The 22184-nt window shown below is 33.7% G+C and overlaps 2 protein-coding genes across 2 annotated transcripts in view; one reads left to right on the forward strand and one right to left on the reverse strand.

Moving 5' to 3' along the window:
* LOC107451261 (fatty acyl-CoA reductase 1) overlaps positions 1 to 14127 on the reverse strand; it is a 29566-nt gene extending 15439 nt beyond the window's left edge. The window contains exons 1-4 of the mRNA XM_071183762.1: positions 14053 to 14127; positions 13954 to 13959; positions 9112 to 9156; positions 5197 to 5315 (exon numbers count right to left, since the gene is read on the reverse strand). Of these exons, the coding sequence (XP_071039863.1) occupies positions 5197 to 5315; positions 9112 to 9156; positions 13954 to 13959; positions 14053 to 14127 (245 nt within the window). The remainder of the gene's footprint in view (positions 1 to 5196; positions 5316 to 9111; positions 9157 to 13953; positions 13960 to 14052) is intronic.
* A 7551-nt stretch (positions 14128 to 21678) lies between these two features.
* The window catches only part of LOC122272383 (fatty acyl-CoA reductase 1-like), a 22684-nt gene continuing 22178 nt past the window's right edge, over positions 21679 to 22184 (forward strand). Inside the window, exon 1 of the mRNA XM_071183763.1 lies at positions 21679 to 21864. Coding sequence (XP_071039864.1) covers positions 21679 to 21864 — 186 coding nt within the window. The remainder of the gene's footprint in view (positions 21865 to 22184) is intronic.

The following is a 22184-nucleotide window of genomic DNA, read 5'->3' on the forward strand; positions in this document are numbered from 1 at the left end:
ACAATTCTTTGATCTACATTGTCCCGTATGAAATGATACCTAAGATCTATGTGTTTACTCCGATCAGACGTAGTTTGATTTTTAGCTATGAACATAGCTGCCTGGTTATCAACATTTATTAGTACTGGAGGTGGTACAAACATTTCTTTACCGAGCTCAAACAGTAAACTCTTTATCCACAATACTTCTTTGGTGGCATGGGCCATCGCCAGGTATTCAGCTTCTGCGGAAGACAATGCAGTGCAATGTTGTTTTTTACTGGACCAAGACACCGCAGCACCCCCAAGAATGACCACATAACCACTAAATGATTTTCTGTCAATGCAATCTGCTGCCCAGTCTGCATCGGAAAATACTTCTAGCTTCTTTCGAGTTTTTCTATATGTCAAACAAAGATGTTTTGTTTGTTTAAGATACCTGAATAAGTGTTTGACACTTCGCCAATGGTTTTCAGAAGGTCTTTCGTTAAACTGGCTCATATAAGTTGAACTATAAGCAATGTCAGGGCGAGTACCACAGGCAAGATACAGTAAACTGCCTATCGCCTGCCTGTATGGAATTTTGTTCGATGTTTCTTTAGTTTCCTTCCACTCAGCATCGGTTAACTTATAGTGTTTAACACAGGGTCTAAGGGAGTTGATGCTCCTATGAGTAAGATTGCATCAAAGGTCTTCAATACTTCTTCTACATAGGATGTTTGGTCTAAGGTTAAGTATCCATCAGCATACCTTTTCACTTTCATCGATAAAATTTCACCTACTTCTCCAAGATTCCTTGCTCTAAACTTTTGTTTAACCTTAAGTTTAAACATGTCTATGGCTTCTGAATTTCCAACAATAAGCATATCATCAACATATATGCCAAGGTAAAGTGTTTTATTTGGATGATAGTAAATGCATGGATCACTTTTAGAACGTGTTAATCCATAATCTCTCAAAAAGGTGTCGAAACACGTATTCCACTCTCTTCCAGATTGTTTCAATCCATATAGGCTTCTTTTAAGGTGGCAGACAAGATGTTCTTTGCCTGGCACTATGGCTCCTTCAGGCTGTTGCATGTAAATGTCTTCTTTTAAAGTACCATTCAGGTAAGCAGCAGTTATTACCATTTGATGAATATCCATTTCACATTCCACAGTTAGTGCCAATAAGATCCTGATAGATTTTAATTTTTTTACGGGAGAGAGTGTTTCTTGAAAGTCAATTCCAGGAACTTGATATGTTACCTTTAGCTACCAGTCCAGCTTTAAATTTATCACAATCTCCTGTCTCAGCTTTCTTTTTCCGAAATATCCATCTAGAACTGATAAGCTTGACATTTGGTGGTTTGCTAACAAGCTCCCACGTTTGTGCACAACGAAAGTTTTTAATTTCTTCATCTATGGCCTTTTGCCACAAATTTGCTTCTTGTGATGTTAGAGCCTCTTCCAATGTTACAGGGTCCCAATGGAATTGCTTTGCATTTGCAGAACATGCTTCTTTTGCCTTGTAAAGTACATAATCTTGCAAGTGTGCAGGGGTTTTAATAGCTCTTGTGCCTCTTCTGGCAGAATCACTTCGACAGACTTGATTATTTGGATCTTCTTGATCATGTTCTAGTTGGTTGGACTCCTCTGTCATTTCAACTTGTTGGTAAGTCTGATCTCCACAAACATTATTTTGGGATTCATCTTGGATGATGGCGTTTGTGTCTGGATGCTGATCTATTTCTTCTGGCGATATTTCATGTAGTTCAAAATTTGGATGTTTAATTGATTTTTCATCACTTGAGTTCATATTGTGTGTGTCTTCATTTTCAATAAATAAGGAAATCTTATCTTCATAGGGTTCTTCTTTGGTCAATTTGAAAGGGAACACATCTTCTTCAAAGAGCACATCTCTGCTGATAAAAAACTTTTTTCTTTTTGGATCCCAGAGTTTATATCCTTTGATACCACTTGGGTACCCAATATGGATACATTCTATAGCCTTTGGGTCAAATTTGTTCCGCCTTTGAAATGAGCGTGTATTTCTCCAGGCCCGACATCCAAAAACTTTCAAGTGATCCAAGTTCGTTTCTTTACCTGACCATAACTTTTCTGGCGTACGTCTTCCAATTGCAGTAGATGGGCGTCTATTTTGGAGATAAGATGCTGTGCACACAGCTTCAGCCCAGAATTCTGGCTATGCTCCTGATTCTATGAGAAGGCATCTGGTAATGTTGATCAAAGTCTGGTTCATCCTTTCTGAAATTCCATTTTGTTGAGGGGATTCCGGCACAGTTAGCTGCCTTTGAATTCCATGTTTAATAAGATAATTGTCAAAGTTTTGTGACTTAAACTCACCTCCATTATCACTTCTTAAAATTTTTATCTTTTTGCTGTGAAAATTTTCAGCCATTCATCAAACTTCATTATGACTTCATCTTTAGTTTTGTTTGGATACACTGTAGAGTAACGAGAAAAATCATCGGTGAACACAACAAAGTAATTTGAGCCTCCCATTGACGGCGGTGAAATCTTTCCTACTACATCAGAGTGCACAATTTCTAACGTTTCATTAGCTCGTGAGTTTGAGATTTTTGGAAACTTCTTGCGCTTCATCTTTCCTTGAATGCACACAGAGCATGGCTTGTTTGTTTCAAGATTGGATTCCTGTTTACTTTTGGTGGTTATTATGTTTCTCAAAGTGCCTGGGGAAGGGTGTCCTAGCCTGCGATGCCAGAATCCATTCGTCTGGATCGTTGAAATGTACGCTGCAGGACAATCTTCTTCTATAATATATAGTCTTCCCTGTCTTATAGCTCTCAAAACAATTTCACCAGTTTCTGCCAATATCTTTGCTTTACCATGGGCAAATTCAATCTTAAAACCTTTTTCTGCAATCCTGCCAATCGACAGTAAATGTCCGTCCAAGTCTGGTACATACAATACATTTGCAAGACTAATGTTGCTGTTGGTAGAATCTTTTTGAACTGAAATAGTGATGTTTCCTGTTCCGGTAACTTGAATTTTTTCAGAATTCGCCACTTCTACTACTTAGGTGTAATCAGTTAGCGATTTGAATTTCTTTCGGTCTGACGTCATGTGCTCTGTAGCACCACTGTCTAGAATCCAGATTGTTGAGTCTTCAGCTTTAAATTTGTTTGTTAATAAGGCCCAGCTCATTTTTAAATCTATAGCAGTCTTGGCATTGCTTTGATTTCTTTGTTGTGCTTCTTCACAATTTTTGGAGATGTGATCCCATTCTTTACAGCTAAAACACCTGACAGTTTTCTTCGAATTTGCAGCTGTTTCGCTGTTTCTTTTTGTTGTCCATTTCTTCACAGTGTTTGTCTGCATTGGTCTTTTTTTATTATAGTTTCTTGTGTGAAGTGCACGTTCTTCTTGCTCTTCAACATTTGGCACATTTCTATATATTCTTTTTTCTTCAACTAATAGTCTAGACTTCACAATGGTTGTTGTCAAGTTATCTTCATCCTTTTCTAAATTCAGGATTAAGCTTTCGTATGATTTTGGCAGACCTATTAACATGACGAGGGCAACTTCTCTGTCGGTGAAAGCGTAACCACCACTCGACAGTTTTCGGTGTATTTCAATCTATCTGGTCAAATATGATAGAATTGTTTCCCCAGGCTTCAAGTTAATGTTAAAAAAGTCCTTCATTAATTGCAAAACATGCAGTAAGCCAAATTTATTATGCATATCTTTCAATACAATCCATGCGTCCCTCGCTTTGGCGCAGTCGCCAATATCATCCAAAAACGTATCTTCTACAATCAAGAACATTAGAGTTAATGCTTCATCATTTTTCTTTCTCTCATTTTCGGACATTTCAGCAAGTCAATAGCCAGGCTCAACTGCCTCCCAGCATTTCTTCTGCACCATCAGTGCACGGGCACGATAATTTTCGCCGTTCAACTTCTTCAATTTGTATTCTTCCATAGCGGCGATTATTGTGCTGCCTATCTTCTTAGATCCGAATTTCTAATATTTATTTACACAGAGCGTCGTGCTGTTAACTTGTTGAAATTAAATTACAATTGTAAATAAACAGATCATTTTGAGAAAAAGAAATATTTTAATGAAGATTATAACGTAAGAGAAACTTTGACGAAAAAGAAAAAGAATACTTCTACTGATATATTTTCTATAAAATTAAAAATAAAAAGTTGCCAAAATCAAACGAACAAAACAAGGCAATGCATCAGTCAGACTGCTTGCAACAATCTCGATTTGCTGATTCCATCAACAACCTCCGGTCCTGGTATTTTATATTCTTTCACGAATTACGTCCAGATTTAAAAACTCACCTACATATTCTTTCCTAAGTTTCATAGAACATGTAATTAAGGTTTAATTTACATTTAAAACTGAAACAAATTTAATAATTAAGTAAAAAAATTAAGGAGAGGAAAGCTGATTTGACGGTTCATATAGAAATCGCAGGTATGCGTCTCATACAACAACGCCCCCTATAGTTCGTTGCGATCGCGAATAAACAATTTTTTAGTTTGATTTGATACACATATAATTTAATAGGATAGTATATTTTATTTTCAAATTTAGTGGATAACAACTGTAAAAAATGAGTGAAAACAATCCCACGGACATTACGACGGATTTAAGGTTATGTCAAGGTACGTCTCTTGTGAATATCAATTGATTGAAAGGTTTTCTCTTCTGAAATTACATTATGACGCATTCACATACATTATTAATGCAAATACATTTTCCATGGCGAGACGATGAGGCAACCACAAGCACTCCCACTGGTTCAAGAGGGAAAAATGCACAATATTACCGTTATTACAGAGCACGGAAGTGAGCGGAGCAGAAAAAAGAGTCATTGAATAGAACCAGTCATCCTTCTACGACTGCTGATTCTTCTGCAATTAACGTCGCAGGTTACGAAGTTTAACTTCTTCCGCGCTGAGAGACTCCACGCACTATTTTTTTATTTCAAGTATTTCCGAAATTAATAAAGCCTTATTGGCGTGACTAACTATTTGCAGTTATTTACTTTTCACCTGAATGAATTAGTAATGTTTTTCCATTAATTTTGCCCTTCAATTTATATATGTTATTTCAATTACCGTTAATTTTGATTTCCTTAATTTTATCGAAACACATTGTTGGTTATAATTTGAATTAATACGACTAGTTGTTCATAAATATTTAAAGAAATTTAAGTTTTTGTTAGTAAATAAATCCAATACCTCTTTGTACCAACACTCCAGGCAGCTACAATATGCATATTAGCCACAATGTCAACCGGCACTATGTCAATGCGAGCATTCTCATCAGCTAAAAGAACTTTACAGAAGCCTCTACCTGTCTGTAAAAAGATTCGATTTTATTTCTTTTATTATAAAATTTTAATTTATCTTTATAAAATTCCTTGAACAAAAATAATTTTTTTTATCAGTTTAAATATCTGAATATGTTCAATTAAAAAATTTTAACTTGGTAAAGGAGAATTAAAACATTTATTATGTTAGATGTTTCACAAAACATTTTTTGACATAAAAGAGTTTTACAAATAATTTTGTTACATAATAATGTTATTTAAAAGTATGAGCTCGAAGATGTTATGATCTAAAGCGATATGTTAGAAATGGCGGGGAGCGATGACAAAAGAACTGCGAAAAAAAGGCAAGGACCAGCATGCAAATCAAGTTAACTTTTTCAGTTTATTAGATTCTTGATGAATTATACCATTTATTGAAACGTTGATTAGAGTTGAACTTATGATATGTCGAAAATATATAAAATACAATTTGTTCATCACTGTATTTCCTTTTGTAGGGCCGGGATAGCTTGGTTGGTAGGACGTTGGGCTCGTGTTCGTCAGATCGTGAGTTCAAATCCCGGGAACCGAAGAATCCCCATGCATTAAATGATGACTGAACTGTTGCATGTTAAAGCTGTTGGGGTCACAATTTCCTCCAAGTTTGCGTAACAAATCAATACATCTTGGGGGTACGGAACTGGAGATTGATCGTTCCATAGTTCAGGTCAAAACTACGATCTGTGGATGAATGAAGATTATGAATGGATTCTACATGTAAAACGGACTGCGACTGCGTGGCAGAAGTCATATTCTTGTCCACAGATGGCGCCACTGAGAAAATGAGAAACGCACCCTTGCCTTAAAAATTTGCTTGATTTTAAGTAGGTTTGCCGTTATTGATAAGTGGCATTAGTAAAAACAACATTTCCTGCTTAAAAAATTTGAATATTTAATATATTTCCTACAAAGCTCAAAAAAAGTGGGTGTTGCTAATCTGAAATTTCGAGGTATGTTCACTGAAACCTAGAGTAACCAAGAACAAAAAAAAAAGCATATTATGCCCGGGAATAATTAAGATTTTCAGAGAAAAGAAATTCGAAAAATCTTTGTTTTATATTCCATACAATTTCAGTTAGCATTTATATCAATAAATTTGCATGCTTAGTAGATATAGAAGCTTTTTGAAATCCTGTCATCCGCCGAAAAACATAAGATGATTATGAAGAATACAGTGAATTAGTTTATCTTTGGGAATCGAAAACCGAGTCTAAAGCTTGGTACCACTATTTAAAAAATAACATCACAGATTTTTTTCTAAAAGAAAAATTCTGCTATACCGATTTCTGAAAATGTTAAATTTTAAAGATTTCTTCACTCTTCATTCCTTTGATGTCACAACAAGATCCTCCTACTCACTTAGCTCACCAACAATCGTAACTGTTTTTCATTCACCACTTTACAATCGTGTTCAATGTTAACAAAATGTACGATTATTGCACCTTCATATAAGAACATTTTGTCTGTATGTTAATCGCAACAAAATGAGCTATTACCTGAATTTGAAAAATAATTATGTGTACGTAAAAAAAAAAAAACTTATGGAATATAGATTGTGTGGACTCCAAAGAAATGAAGAAGAAATTTTATTTGTTAATGAGACATACAGCATTCTAAATAGCGAACGCTTTTTATCTTTCTTGTATTAATTTTTTTTTAAATTCAATAATTATTAATATTTATATCTGGCAACTCCTCATAATCTCTCTACCTTCTTTTTTTGTTGTTTTTCGTTTGCAATTTTTTTGGTTGTTTTGCTTTTGACATCAACTCAAGCGTAAGCTTAAAATAAAGATTTCAAGAGAGAAAAATATACTCTTCTGCAGCAGTAGATAAATAGTCAACATTTAAAACCAAATAGCTTAGAAAAAATTAACGATAAGAAACTCTTAAGACTGCTACAACTTTAAAACAAATTTAAAGTTCAAAAACAACTCGCTTTAAATTAAAAAAACAAGTTCTTCTTTATCAGGAAGTCAAATTTAACTCCGTAGTAGCATTTCAATGCGCAACAGTACGGCTCACGTGGTATTTTTTATTGCAAGTTTAACAATTAATAATTTTCGGACTAATTATTGAATGTTGCATTTTTTTATTCCTTTGTACGTTTTTCTATACACCTCAGTAATTATCAAGGAATTTTTGTTGAAGATGTTGATGATTTATTTTCAATTGTCCGTTATTCTACTCCAAAGTTACATAGGCAAGCAATTACAATAAAGTTCAGAATATGCTTTAATGAAATAAAGAATTTTTTTTGTTGAAAATATGGATGTCCATCTAAATAAAAATTTTTTTCATTTATATATATATATATATATATATATATATNAAAGAAAGGGTTTCTTTTCAGTTAAAATTATAGATAATAGCTTTCAAGTTGTTTATTAATTAATAATATTTTTTAGTTTACTTTTTATGAAAAAATTTGTGTAGAGTGTTTTTTTTTTTTTTATATATATATATATATATATATATATATATATAGCCTTATGTATCTAAATATGTTGATTGAAAAAAAAGTGCGAGAAATAATAACAAATCCTAGCAAAATCAAATTATTTAGCATTCATGCAACGGTTTTCGAATTATATGGTAATGTGTTAGGCAGATGTAGGGGAATCTCTAAAAATAGTTTTATTTCAACACTCAATTCAAGGTAGAAAAATAAAGAGATTACAGATTATAATTAGGATTTTTATTTATTGGAAAATGGATTAAAGGAACGTTATAAATTAGTTTTTAATTAAAAGGAAATATGTCATTAATATTTTTACAGTACATAAATTTTAAGTTTTTAAGTCAAATTGAATTTTTGGGCAGGCAGCACAACAAAATGCTATAGCGTAAAGAAAACAATAAGAACAAATAAAAATATTATAATATAGAGAGGAAATATATTTTAGTTTGTATTTTTAAACAAAAAATTTCTTTCCGTTAAGTGCCACTCTCTGTTTTTTTAATAATTGATATACTTAAAAAAAATATTGAAATTAAAAACGGCTTTTAATAAAGCATTGTACCAAGTCTCACTCCTCTTCCAAGCAAATAAAAGACTTTTGTCCTGAAGATCAGTACAGTATGTCTATAGAAAGAAGTTCCCTCACCACCAAGACTAAGGCCGTCTGCTGCTATTGGATTTTTGTTAATTTTTGACCTGGTTGATTTTCTTAAAATCCCATTTTAAACATAATAACCATGACATAGTTTTTTAAATAAAGTTTACGGAATGTTTTGGGAATAACGGTTATTGTTTTTATCAAATATACAAATATGTTCTTTTTCTTGATTTTTTTGCATTTTATGGCAAAAAATTGTAACAATAAAAAAAACATTGATATTTTGATTTACTGAAATAGTATTAATCATATCACAATCATCTCTCATAGTTATGAATCTAATAATATAGATTATAAATAGTTTTAATTGATCAACAACATTAATTGAAAATGGAACATGTAAGTAATGTAATACCAAATCTAAAGAAAATGGATAAAAAGGTGGGGTTCATTCAGTGACAATAATGACACCAAATAAACCTACGACTTTTCATCATGTTTCCTTATTTTTATAAAAAATTCTTCAACAAAAATTAGAATAAAATTTACATAAAATAAACATAATATCTGGAAAATTAACTGAGACATACACTCAATATTTTATTTCCTACTGTATCTTGCAAAACTATAAAAAAAAATTAATTAAAATTTTTTGAAATTATTTTAATACAAGTAATTCTTTGAAATATCTTGAAAAGCATCAAAAATTTATCAATATTGCTTACCAAAAGCGGTAAGTCAACAATTCCAAATCCTTCTTCTATGTAGCCCTGAAAACAAATGATGCGAAATATTAAATTAAAAAATGTTAGTCTACATATAAGGTGATTTTATTTTATAGCCGTTGTACATCAGCCGACCCAATATTTTGGGTTTACGACTGCCAGTGTTCAACTCCATAGCCCTGTAATTTTGTACCCAACCCAGAAGACAAGAAAACTCCTGGATCAAGCAGTGAGAGAAATTTGCTTTTGTGGAGGACTTTTTTGATGGAATTAAGCAGTATTTGCGTTAAATGGAGAGAAAAGCCGCGAAATCCTCCCATGGTTAGTCGAACGACAAGGGTATTCTAACCCATGATCTGTCTACCACTGAGGATATTTTACGTCAGCAGTATGGACAGTGCGAGCCGGTTGCGGAATTTAATTCGTATCGACCAGCTATAGCTGGATATTAGGTGATAAATGAATCGTTAGTGAAAAAATTATTTATTAATTTTTAAAACTAAAATAAAGCGAACTGAACCTGGTTTTAAGTAATAATGAAGGATAAGGCATTTCAAGTGCATTTCAATCTATCTAATCTAAATTTATCTCAGGGCTGTGAAGTTGAAATTACATATTCGAAAATTCAGAGTTAGTAAAAATTAAAAGAAATGGAAAAAATTAAAAGTAACATCCTATAAGTATAAAAATGATAGAAACGCTTTTAACTGTTGAAAATTGCTAGGACAAAATATTTATGATTAAAAAATAAAAATATTTATCAAGTGAATATCACTGCAGTTACTTAAATTCCAACTTTAACAAAATTAAATTCTTATATATTAATAAGTTTGAGCATTTGTTTTAATGAACTATTGAATCAAACTAGAATATTATTAAAAATTATACAAAAAATGTCTATTACTGAATGATTATTAATTTTAGTACTGTCTTTTGATTCATTATGTCTAAAATTAACTTTATTTAGTAAAACAGCTAAGTAAATTGAATAGATAATACAATTACTTTAAAGTATCATTTGTAACAGTTTCTTATTCACTAAAGAATTATATTATAATAAGATGTTGATATCTGTTCCAGTGTGCGAAATCATATATTAATAACTATTTCATTTCTTGCAAATGTTTTAAAAAATAAACCTTATACCGTGCTAGTGGGAGAAATGTCACCAAGCTTTTAGTGAATTCTTTGATAACTCATATCTTATTGCATCTAGAACCTTGAAACTTCCGACGGTAGATAATGCTTTTTTTTTCAAGAAACTCACTAAGATCTCTAAGATGATCAACAAGTTGGCAACCGTCCATGTTCCAGAGAGAGCGACTTTGCTTTGCCTGTAAGTCTTAATTTTGTATTAAAACCGCCAAGATAAAATGTGGATTTTTAGGAAAATGATACCTTCCAAATAAAAATAATTTCTTATTCATTATTCAGCAGCCAAAAAAATGCAAAAAACGCGTATTTTTATGTAACGAATATTTTTAATGCGATATGTGTTATTGACATTAAATCATAAATACAACTTAATAATGATTTCGAACATTAAAGCGTTTAAGTAGTGTGCAAAAAACGATGAAAACAAAAAGAATATTGAAACAATGACAAAGAAATGATTGCGTTTTAATAAAGAAATGAATATTAGACTGAAATACAAAAAAAATACATGAACGGAAAAAAGAAAACAGAGGAAATAGGAATGAATACGAAGTGAAACAAATCCGCATGAACATGTAAACTAAAACGTTACATAAACACTCCCGTAGGATCATATTTCATGCCTCAATAGTTCAAAAGCTATGCAAATAGTGTTATTTGGTTTTCAATCTGTTTTTCATTTATAATTTGAATATCACTTGAGTAAAAAAGAATAAAAAAACTACTTTCCTAATAGTACAAAACTTATTTTGTCAGAGCACACTAATAACGAGGTATATTCATGCGGTAATAGCAGAGATTTTATTTTTACACGAGGTATTTCCTTCGAGATTTACTGTGCTTGGATCCTCAAATTTGCCCTCCAATGTCATGCATTCGTTTCATTCGATTGTCATGCATTAATTTCGAATGACATGCTTTCGCTTGAAGCATCTTCTCTCCTTTACCGTATAGTAATTCTTATCAGCCGATCGTTGTTCAATGCGTCTTCTTATAAGCTTTATTGCTAGATTCTGTAAAAAAAAATAACATATGTCTGCTTCTAGATTTGGGCGGAGGAATAACAGTTGAAAGCAGAAAGAATTAAATATCTATTGCAAAAATGTTCAGAGCAAAGACACATTATCATTGGAACCTATAAGAAATGCTGGCAGTTGAATTATTTGATACCTAATATACCCTGCCAGCAGAAATATTTACACTGTTACACACAAGAATTAAAATTTTCATTTACACATTCTATCAGAAAAAGTTCTAATCCAAGAGGCTGAAAAATTCCCGTGTAGTAAGAGGTGACTGGTGCACATTAAATCTGTCTGGGTCACAAAGTCCCCCAAGTTCCCATAACAAATCAGTACTTCGGGCTGAATAGGAGATTGATCGTTCTATGTCTCAGATCAAAATTATTATCTGCATATGGATAAAAGGTGTGTGAATGAGTCCTCCCTGCAAAATGAGTTGTTACGTATGTGTGTGACAAAATCATATTCTTGTCCATAGATGTCGCCACTGAAATTCAAAAAGTGTACACTCAGCCTTTAAACTTTGCCGAATTTTTAGCAGGCTTGCTGTTATTTGTAAGTGGCATATGTAGAGCTGTGGTGGCTCAGGGGATAGAGCACTCGCCTTCCAATGAGGTGAACGTTTATGTGTATCAGCGATGGCTAGTCGAAACGAATTCCGCTACCGGCTCGCACCAGCCACAGTTCCAACGTTAAGTATCCTCAATGGAGGACAGATCATGGGTTAGAGTCGACTTGGCGTCAGGCTAACTATGAGTGGTTTTCGTGTTTTTCCTTTCCATGTAACGCAAATGCGTGTTAGTTTCATTGAAAAGTCTTCCACGAAGCCAAACTTCTCTCTATACTTGATCCAGGTTTTTCCTTGTCTTCTGGAATGGTTTCAAAATTGCAAGGCTACGGAGTTTAACATTAGTAGTGGTAAAGATACATGAGAGATTTGAGATCGTTAAACAGTTATAGCCAACTTTTGATGCGGTGACTGCATCGGGTACTTCCACTCAAGCCATTACTGTGGGACCAACTTTGAAATCCACCTTTTCGGGACGCAAACAAGAGCACGTCCTTCTAATCCAATTAAGGAATCCGTATAGTTCATCCTATGCCCCTAGACAGGAGATCATCAATAAGATTGGTCCAATTAAACTTTAGATCAGAGTCAGGAGGGTCAATAAGATTAGAAATGGTGGCATTATTGAGGAGGAAGAAATAGAAAAAGTGAGCGAAATTTATAAAGGAGACCTGGGAAAGGAGCTTATTTGTGGTAAGCCAAAGAAATTGAATCCGAGAATTATTCTACATGACGTACAAGAGGAATTTACTAGGGCAGAATTGGTCGAAAAAATTAAAGAACAAAACCCGGCCCTTGAGCACGGAATCATTGATGTTAGATTTCCATTAAGGGAAAAGAATGGCAATCACCGGGTTATCGAAGCTGATCTAGATACATTTAGGGCAGTTGTGCGATTATAAAAAAAAACTTGGGTTGGTACAGAATTAGAACAAAGGAATATGTTCGAGTCATGTAATGTTTTAAGTATTGCTCTTTTGGCCATATAGCAAAACTCTGCAAAGCAGACGAGGTATGCGCAAACTGTGGCAGTAAAGGCCGCAAGTTTGATGATTGTACTGCCAAAAGTAGGTGCATTAATTTTAAACAATCGAATAAGAGATACGACTTAAACCTTTCTACAAACCATAGCTCACTCTATATATACTGTGAAACCTACATCGGGAGAGAAAACAGATTATCAAAAGAAAAAATTATGGATAGAGATATTCACAAACTTAAAATAGCTCATATTAATCTTAACCATTCCCATATTGCTAATGCTCAACACTCCGCAGATTTTATCTCAAAACAGAGTTCGAGCTGTAAGTTCATTAAACGAGCCCTATTTTAACACAGATAATAAAATTACAGAATTTCAGTCAGGAGTAGATATAATTGCTAGTGATCACAGGCCAAGAGCGGCAATTCTCATAAATCATAAACTAGTTGACTTTTTACCTATTACTACTAAAAGAGACTTAAATAATCAGTGAAATTAGAATGCGGGATTTCAACTTTTACTTCAGGAGCATCTATGTTATCCCTTCGGCGGTGATTGCACCATCACTGGATGAACTCCAAATGCATCTTATGCAACTTCCGACCCTAAAAGTTGTTATCAATTGGGATTTCAATGCTGAAAGTTACTTGTGTGGCCCTGTTGAGGATGACAGAGGTCGAAAATTGGTGGAGTTTGTTATCTTAATGGATATGGATATGGAAAATGACTCTAACTCTAATCCAACCTTTAACTCAATCACGGTCCAAAGCTGGATTAGCGTCACACTTACCCGTGGTGACGTCGGTGTAACAGATTGGCAGGTCTCTGACAATGAGTGACCATAGGATCTCAATTATGTCAATAGCTTTGGAAAAAACATCCTCTTTTGCTTCGAAGAAAAACAAAAAAGGAAAGAATAAAGAATTATCTTAAAAATATTACAACCCAAGAATGCTTTAGTCCTGGCTATTTGATAGTCAGGGACAAGTTTAATAGCTATCATGACTTTAAACAGATACATAAATTAGATGCAACTATCACCACCACTAAAAATACCACAATTGAAGCTATCCTGGAATATCATTTCCCATTGGACCAACACCCTTCCCCCTTACCTTAACCTGCAAGTTATGACAAAGATTAACCATTTACTAGGAATGAAATTAAAGTTGTTGTTAATAGTATAAAGAACAATAAAGCTGCAAGTTCCTAACATTCCCCTCGAAGTCATTAAATCCATATTCTACTTGGAACCAAAATGGTTCATTAATATCCTTAACAAATGTCATTGTCTCAATTATTTCACTATATTATGGAGAAAAGCTAAATTAGTTCTCTTCCCTAAACTTGGAAAGGATTTACACTAACCTGACAGCTATCGTCCCATTTCTCTTCTTCCGGTTTGGGGGAAGGTGGTGGATAAATTAATAACAAATATATTAGACTTTCACCTTGATTCCAATAACATTCTTAATACTGATCAACACGGTCTTCGGAGAGGTAGATCAGCTGTCACAGCTATGAAGTCCGTACTTTAGAAAACTAAGAAAATTAAGGATAATGAACATCACACACTGGGTATTTCCCTTGATATCAAAGGTGCCTTTGATAGCGTCCTTTGGACCAAAATTCGATTCGCTGGATTAAAGAACAAAGAATTACAGATAAAATCTCAATTTATACCGATTAGTCTAGTCTGAAAGCTTTGGAAAACAGCAACTCTAATGAATACTTAGTTCACTTAATTAAACAAGAATTCACAAACAATATCGTTTTTCATTGGATAAAAGCACATGCAGGCCATATGGGCAACGAGGAGGCAGATTGGTTATCTAAATTAGCCTGTGAGAGATCGACGGTCGACCTGTTTGAAGATCCCAGCAGGCAGACTGCAAAAAGAACTTTGGAACACGAAAAATTGGTTAGATGGCAGGAGAGATGGAGTGACAGTTTTACAAAGGGAATGCACGCATTCAAGCTCCTCTCGGAAGTTCTAACGAGGAATGGGGAATTTTTTTTAAAATTAATTCCTAACTAATCATGGCTGTAATGGACAACATCAGGTCAGGTTTTTCAAGGGAGCTCAGATGTGCCATACCTGTCAGCTTATTGAGGATTGGAACATATATTAATCCATTGTTCTAATATTAAACACAAAACAGAGAAATTTTTTCAGTCGAAAACCATCTATAAGTTTATAAGGCAGCATTCGACAAATCTTAAAAGAAAAAATGGAATTGAGGAAATAGTGAGAAAATTGTTTAGTAACAAGGCACCTCCCTGAATCCTGATGGCCTCTTACTGCCTATTGTTAGGAAAGACATACTGTAAATCTCTTATTGATTTACCTGTTACGGTTTGATTTTTACTTGAATTTTCTCTTAAACTGTTTTTTTGTTGTTGTTCTATTGCATTTTAATTGCATGCTTTTTGTCAATCTCTGCCCCTATGTGATTTCTCATTTCTTACTTTTAATCACTAGTGTTGCTAGAGTCTGTCTTTTTTGTCTTCAGGAGAAACTGCTGGCCTTTTGCACCATGCGTCATAAATTATTCACCTGACTTTCAATGTTCATACTCACTGTCATGCTTGTACATTTTTACGCTCTTTTTGATTATACATTTACTGTGTTAAAAAAGAAAAAAATATTTTTCTACAGCTTGATACCTTAAGTACTGTTCTGTCAGCTGTAATTGTATTCTGAGTAACAAACATCTTACATTTAACCATGTGTAATCGTTTCTTGTTATTAACTATTTCCCCCTACTGAAGATACGACATCAATATCTCTTCTGATAGATATTGTTTACATTCATTGTGATGTTTGTTTGTATTTAGTTCATTTCTAAGTAACGCTGTTTTCTGGATTTCATATTTAGTATTCTCCCTATTTGCTAAAACTATGATTTGAAAGTTTTTGAACATGTTTACTTATTTGATTGAACTTTTACGCGCACTTCGAGTTATCGGTGTGTCCCAGGATGTCCCCTTTCGGGGGCGGTGTTAAGCTAGTTACTAGTAGTCGTAATCCCAAAATTGAATCAGCTGTTCAAAGAAGATCATAAGACATCATAAAAAATGGCATATGTAACAGCATCGAAAAAAAATGTATCAGCAAAGGTGTAGATTGTTTACTATTCCAATTTTGGAAAACTATACAGATAAATCCTTTTCTGAAACACTCAGAAGTTCGAAATCAAGTAGGGCTGGTATGCAATACACCAAACACGCTTTCTCGCAGGTTGAGACACTCATTATCAAAACTGCAAAAAACTAAATGGGGAAAAATTAAAAATAATCAAAGGAATGATTCGATGGAGAATGTATGGGGGTTATTAGGATAGAAGTGAAACTAGAGAAGTATATATGATAAATATAAAGACATGTTTAGATTTTTAAAAAAATTGCTGTCAGATAAAAAGGAAAGTGCTTAAATAAGCAAAGCAAGTAAAAAGGGAAATAAAGTAGTAATATAGTGCCTTGAAATTAAAAATAAAAAAAAATTCTCAAAAAATGAACAACTATAAAGCAAAAGATAAAAATTTAAATGATGAAGAGAAACTTGTTACGAAAAAATCGATTAGAGATGCACTGAACAAATAGGACACTATAAAGCAATACGAATTGAATAGAGAAATAGAGCAAGAAAAACGTGACTCTATGAATAAGGATTTTATTTCAAGACAAATATAAATCAAATTCCTTTATAAAAAACGAAAATTAAGGAATTGATAATACTGCAGTTTGACTAATAAAGCAGGGTGGAAACACGATAATTCAATTTTTAAAAAAAATAACTACTCAAAAATCAAGATCACCGAAACTGCACCAAGTGAATGAGAAGAGAAATTATTTCTCGAGTACCTGAAAGAGGTGATAAGTACAATTTTAAAAGTCATATGTGAATAGCCCATTTAAATAATGTTGAACTTACTATCACACGAAACTTTAAAAAATTTCAATAAATTTTTGAGAAGGGTATTGAGAAATATTAAAGGGACAGCAGATCCCTTTTTTGTAATCCTTAACTCAGATGTTCCTTTTCTATTAGTCCTTTCCTAGTGTCCTTTGCTCTCCTTGGTGTGCTTTAAAGAAGGATATTTGAAGAGAGCTCAGGCTTTTAAAATTGAGTATAAAAGAAACATTACAAAAATTCAAAATTGTCTTTGTTAATACAGATTGGGATTCAAATCCTCATGATAGAAAATCTATAACTAGTTATGTTATTATTTATTATGTATTGCAATAATCCTATTTTAGGGTGCTGTCATGAACGAAATTGTATAGCATTTTCCTCCACAGAGGCAGAAGTACTTATTCTAAGCAAAGGTGTTCAAAATTTATTATCGCTTACAGACTTTATAAATGAAATTATGAGAAATCCATAACTCAGATGCTCTTTTTATATTAATCCTGTCCTAGTATACGCTTCAACTGACATACTTTCTAATAAACATGCCTTTCTCCGATCTACTGATCTCTGAATTCCATTTCAATCATATATCAAAAAGGATCAGTCATTACAAAATTAACACAAATTTGTGCATATGCAGATTGCATAGTAGATACAGAAAAAAACAAAGAATAGTTTAAGAGAAGCTGCAAAAGTATTAATGGATAACTTAAATAAACGAGGCCTAAGTAATAATGAGGATATGACATTGTCAGAATATTTAAAAAGGACAGATACAGGATTTAGCCTTTAATAATAAAAGCTTTAAAGATACAAACTCTTTCCCTTACTCAGAAAGAGAAATTAATACACGATGCAAAAATTTAAACGGCAAATGCACACGAAATATGCAAAATAAACCAAACACATGGTACACACGAAATACACGAAATGCATGATTGTGCAAATAAGGAAATGCTTGTTAAACTAAGTACTAAATTCAAATCATAAAATTTTTTAAATGTACTTTAATTGGACAAGACATATACTTTAAATGGAAAATTAATTACACACGGTTCTGGCACATACGTTTTATCAAAAAGATATCAATCTATGTATAAAAAAATATGAACACACAATTATTAGAAAAGTTTATGGTGCTAGGAAAATCAGAGGAAAAGATGCGATCATTAAAATAAAATTTGATTGAGAGTAAAGGTTTTAGATTTATTATAGCCGAAAGGAAAAGAAATGTCTAAGACACGTTGAAATAGGGAAAGATATAGATACGTCTCAAAAAATAATAAAAGAAAAGCTTTATAACAACTGAAAAGAAAACTGAAAACAGAGGTGGAGGGATGGAAAAGGTTAAGAAGGGTCATAAAGGTTATGAAATGATAATAAAACGAAATAATGAAAAGAAAGTGTGAAAACAACAGAAAGAGAATTTTCCAAAACTGAAATGAATGGATGGAAAAGGTTTGAAGAGAATTAATTATTTGACTATGTCAACCTTCATCTATCATAAGGTACCACTTGATAGAATCAAGTTAACATGTCTTATATACTAGTGAATTGGTATTTAATATTTATAGTGGTAGTTACGCCACATTACTCCCCTTCCAGAATTTCATCTGTGATAGAATTCGATGAACGTGTACCACTAGTTGACTCATGCTGTTTATTTATTTATATCAATTTTGCTCATTATATTTTTTTCTGCATTTTTTTGTTTATTGACCGGGAGACTTTATTTGCTTCACCAGATTTTTTTCCTTGAGCAGCATATTTTTTTTAAGCAAATCAACTGTTTAATTTGGATCATCCATTAATATTGGCAAGTTTTTATCACGTCCGGGTCACCAATGTGGGTTTTTTTAAATCGACTATGACAACCACAATCTATCAAAAGGTACCTCGTGATAGAATCAATTTAACATGTCCTATATACTAGTGAATTGGTATTTATTATTTAGAGTGGTAGTTACGCCACATATATCGCCATTTCTTAGAAATGGTTTAAAGCGAATAGCATTTTTTTTCCACACAATTATTAAATTCATTTGTCCAGACACAATTCCATGCACAGAATAATTTTTAATTATTATTATTTAATCATTTAATATAATAATAGTCAAAAACATTTTAATTGTCACGAATACACATTTTTACATGATTTTAAAAAATCTAATTTTAGAAAACAAAATACAAAATTTGAACGTATTCGGTAGGTTTCTGAGGAGTCGAATTCTAAAGAAGTTGTGTACTTAATNAACCGCATCTACAAAATTCTCGAATTGTCTCAAAGACGACAGAACGTCTAGGATTCCAGACCTCGCGAATGCCAGCCAGTCTCGAAAACTGTCGCGACTGGCAGGTCAGAAAGGGACCAGTGATCGGGGCTCGCCCGTAACAGTATCACGTGAATTTGGTTTCAAAAATACAACCCTATTATAGTAAATGTTTTATCAGTATTCTGAGAAATACCGTGAGAAAAAAAAAGTAGGCATAAGGCAAATAAAAATATATAGTCTTAAAAAATAATAACCCGCATAATTTCTACTAAAATTTTTATTTTTGTCTGTATTATTTTGTAAATTCACTTTGTCTGAGCTCAAGGGGGGGGGGGTTAAACCCCTTAACCCCCCCTTGAGTACGCCCCTGGTCTATGGTTATTCTTCCAATTTTTGAGATAAGAAGAGGTTCTGTTCTGGTCACCAAGACTGATGAGCTTATTATAGTATTTCTTGAGACTGGAATTCCTTCTCATGTATAACGGCTGTAGGTCAGATTGAAACAGAACAATTTTATCTGGACAGCTACGCCTCAAACCTGTAATAATTTTTGCCGCACTAATTTGAACTCTTTCCAATCTATTCAGGTTTGTCTCTGAAGCACAGGAATAGATAGGTGCACCATATTCCAGTATGGGTCTAATAAGTGCAGTGTAAGTTAATTTCAAAGTTGTAGCCCAGAAATATATTTTAGGATATTTAACCTCTTTCTACATCTCGATTCCAGCAGTTCAATGTGCTGGAATCGAGATGTAGAAAGAGGTTAAGAGAAGAGTCCAAGAATCTTCTATTCCATAATAAAACCCAAATATTTTGCATTCTTTTCATAAGGCAAATTTTGACCGTTAAAACAAATATCAGGTTTATAATTGTATATGTGCCTATTGGTAGTATAAAAACTAACAAGCGAAATGGGTTGTTACGTATGTGTGTGAGAAAATCATATTCTTGTCCATAGATGGCGCCACTGAAATTCAAAAAGTGTACGCTCAGCCTTAAAAATTTGCCGAATTTTTAGCAGGCTTGCTGTTATTTGCAAGTGGCATATGTAGAGCTGTGATGGCTCAGGGGATAGAGCACTCGCCTTCCAATGAGGTGAACCGGGTATGTATCAGCGATGGCTAGTCGAAACGAACTCCGCTACCGGCTCACACCAGCCATAGTGTCAACGTAAAATATCCTCAATCGAAGACAGATCATGGGCTGGAGTCGACTTGGCGTCAGGCTAACTATAAGTGGTTTTCGTGTTTTTCCTCTCCATGTAACGCAAATGCGTGTTAGTTTCATCGAAAAGTCTTCCACGAAACCAAACTTCTCTCTATACTTAATCCAGGCTTTCCCTTGTCTTCGGGAATGGTTTCGAAATTGCTAGGCTACGGAGTTTAACATTAGTAGTGGTAAAGATACATGAGAGATCTGAGATCGTTAAACAGCTATAGCCAACTTTTGATGCAGTGACTGCATCGGGTACTTCCACTCAAGCCATTACTGTGGGACCAACTTTGAAATCCACCTTTTCGGGACGCAAGCAAGAGCACGTCCTTCTAATCCACCTAAGGAATCCGTATAGTTCATCCTATGCCCTAGACTGGAGATCATCAATAAGACTGATCCAATTAAACTTAAGATCAGAGTCAGGAGGGTCAATAAGATTAGAAATGGTGGCATTATTGAGGAGGAGGAAATAGAAAAACTGAGAAACGAAATTTATAAAGGAGACCTGGGAAGGGAGCTTATTTGTGGTAAGCCAAAGATATTGAATCCGAGAATTATTCTATATGACGTACAAGAGGAATTTACTAGGAAAGATTTGGTCGAAAAAATTAAGGAACAAAACCCGGCCCTTGAGCACGGAATCATTGACGTTAGATTTCCATTAAGGGAAAAGAATTGCAACCACCGGGTTATCGAAGCTGATCCAGATACACTTAGGGCACTTGTACGATTATAAAAAAAACTTGGGTTGGTACAGAATTAGAACAAAGGAATATGTACGAGTCATGCAATGTTTTAAGTGTTGCTCTTTCTGTCATATAACAAAAATCTGCAAAGCAGAAGAGGTATGCACCAACTGTGTCAGTAAAGGCCACAAGTTTGATGATTGTACTGCCAAAAGTAAATGCATTAATTGTAAAAAATCGAATCAGAGATACGACTTAAACCTTTCTACAAACCACAGCTCACTCTATAAATACTGTGAAGCCTGCATCTGGGAGAGAGAACAGATTATTAAAAGAATAAATTATGGATAAAGATATTCACAAACTTAAAATAGCTCATATTAATCTTAACCATTCCAATATTGCTAATGCTCAACACTCCGCAGATTTTATCTCTAAACAGATTGCTGTAAGTTCATTAAACAAACCCTATTTCAACACAGATAATAAAATTACAGAATTTCAGACAGGAGTAGATATACGAATAATTGCTGGTGATCGTAGGCCGAGAGCGGCAATTCTTATAAATCATAAAGTAGTTGACTTTTTACCTATTACTACTAAAAGAGACTTAAATAATCAGTGAAATTAGAATGCGGGATTTCAACTTTTACTTCGGGAGCATCTATGTTATCCCTTCCGTGGCGATTGCACCATCACTGGATGAACTCCAAATGCATCCTATGTAACTTCCGACCCTACCAATTGTTATCAATGGGGATTTCAGTGCTTAAAGTTACTTGTGGGGGCGCTGTTGAGGATAACAGAGATCGAGAATTGGTAGAGTTTGTTATCTTAATGGATATGGATATTGAAAATTACTCTAACTCTCCTCCAACCTTTAACTCAATCACGGGCCAAAGCTGGATTGACGTCACACTTACCCGTGGAGACATCGATGTAATTGATTGGCAGATCTCTGACGAGGAATCAATGAGTGACCATAGGCTCTTAATTACATCAATAGCTTTAAAAAAACACCCTCTTTTGCTTCGAAGCTCATAAACTATCATGACTTGGATCTCTTTACTTTCTCATCATCTTTTAAGAGATCTGTGGTGTAGACGAGAGACGCTCTAGCACAGATAGCACTACATTTCAATTCTACTATATTCTTGAAAATGTCACTCAGAAAATTACCAATATTTGTCATAGCTCAAGGAAAAAAATCTGTAAGAGTCATAAACATAGCCCTAAGTGGTGGTCGGTTGGCCTCTCAA

Source organism: Parasteatoda tepidariorum, chromosome 7 (genome assembly GCF_043381705.1).
Source record: "Parasteatoda tepidariorum isolate YZ-2023 chromosome 7, CAS_Ptep_4.0, whole genome shotgun sequence".
In the NCBI taxonomy this organism is placed as follows: domain Eukaryota; kingdom Metazoa; phylum Arthropoda; class Arachnida; order Araneae; family Theridiidae; genus Parasteatoda; species Parasteatoda tepidariorum.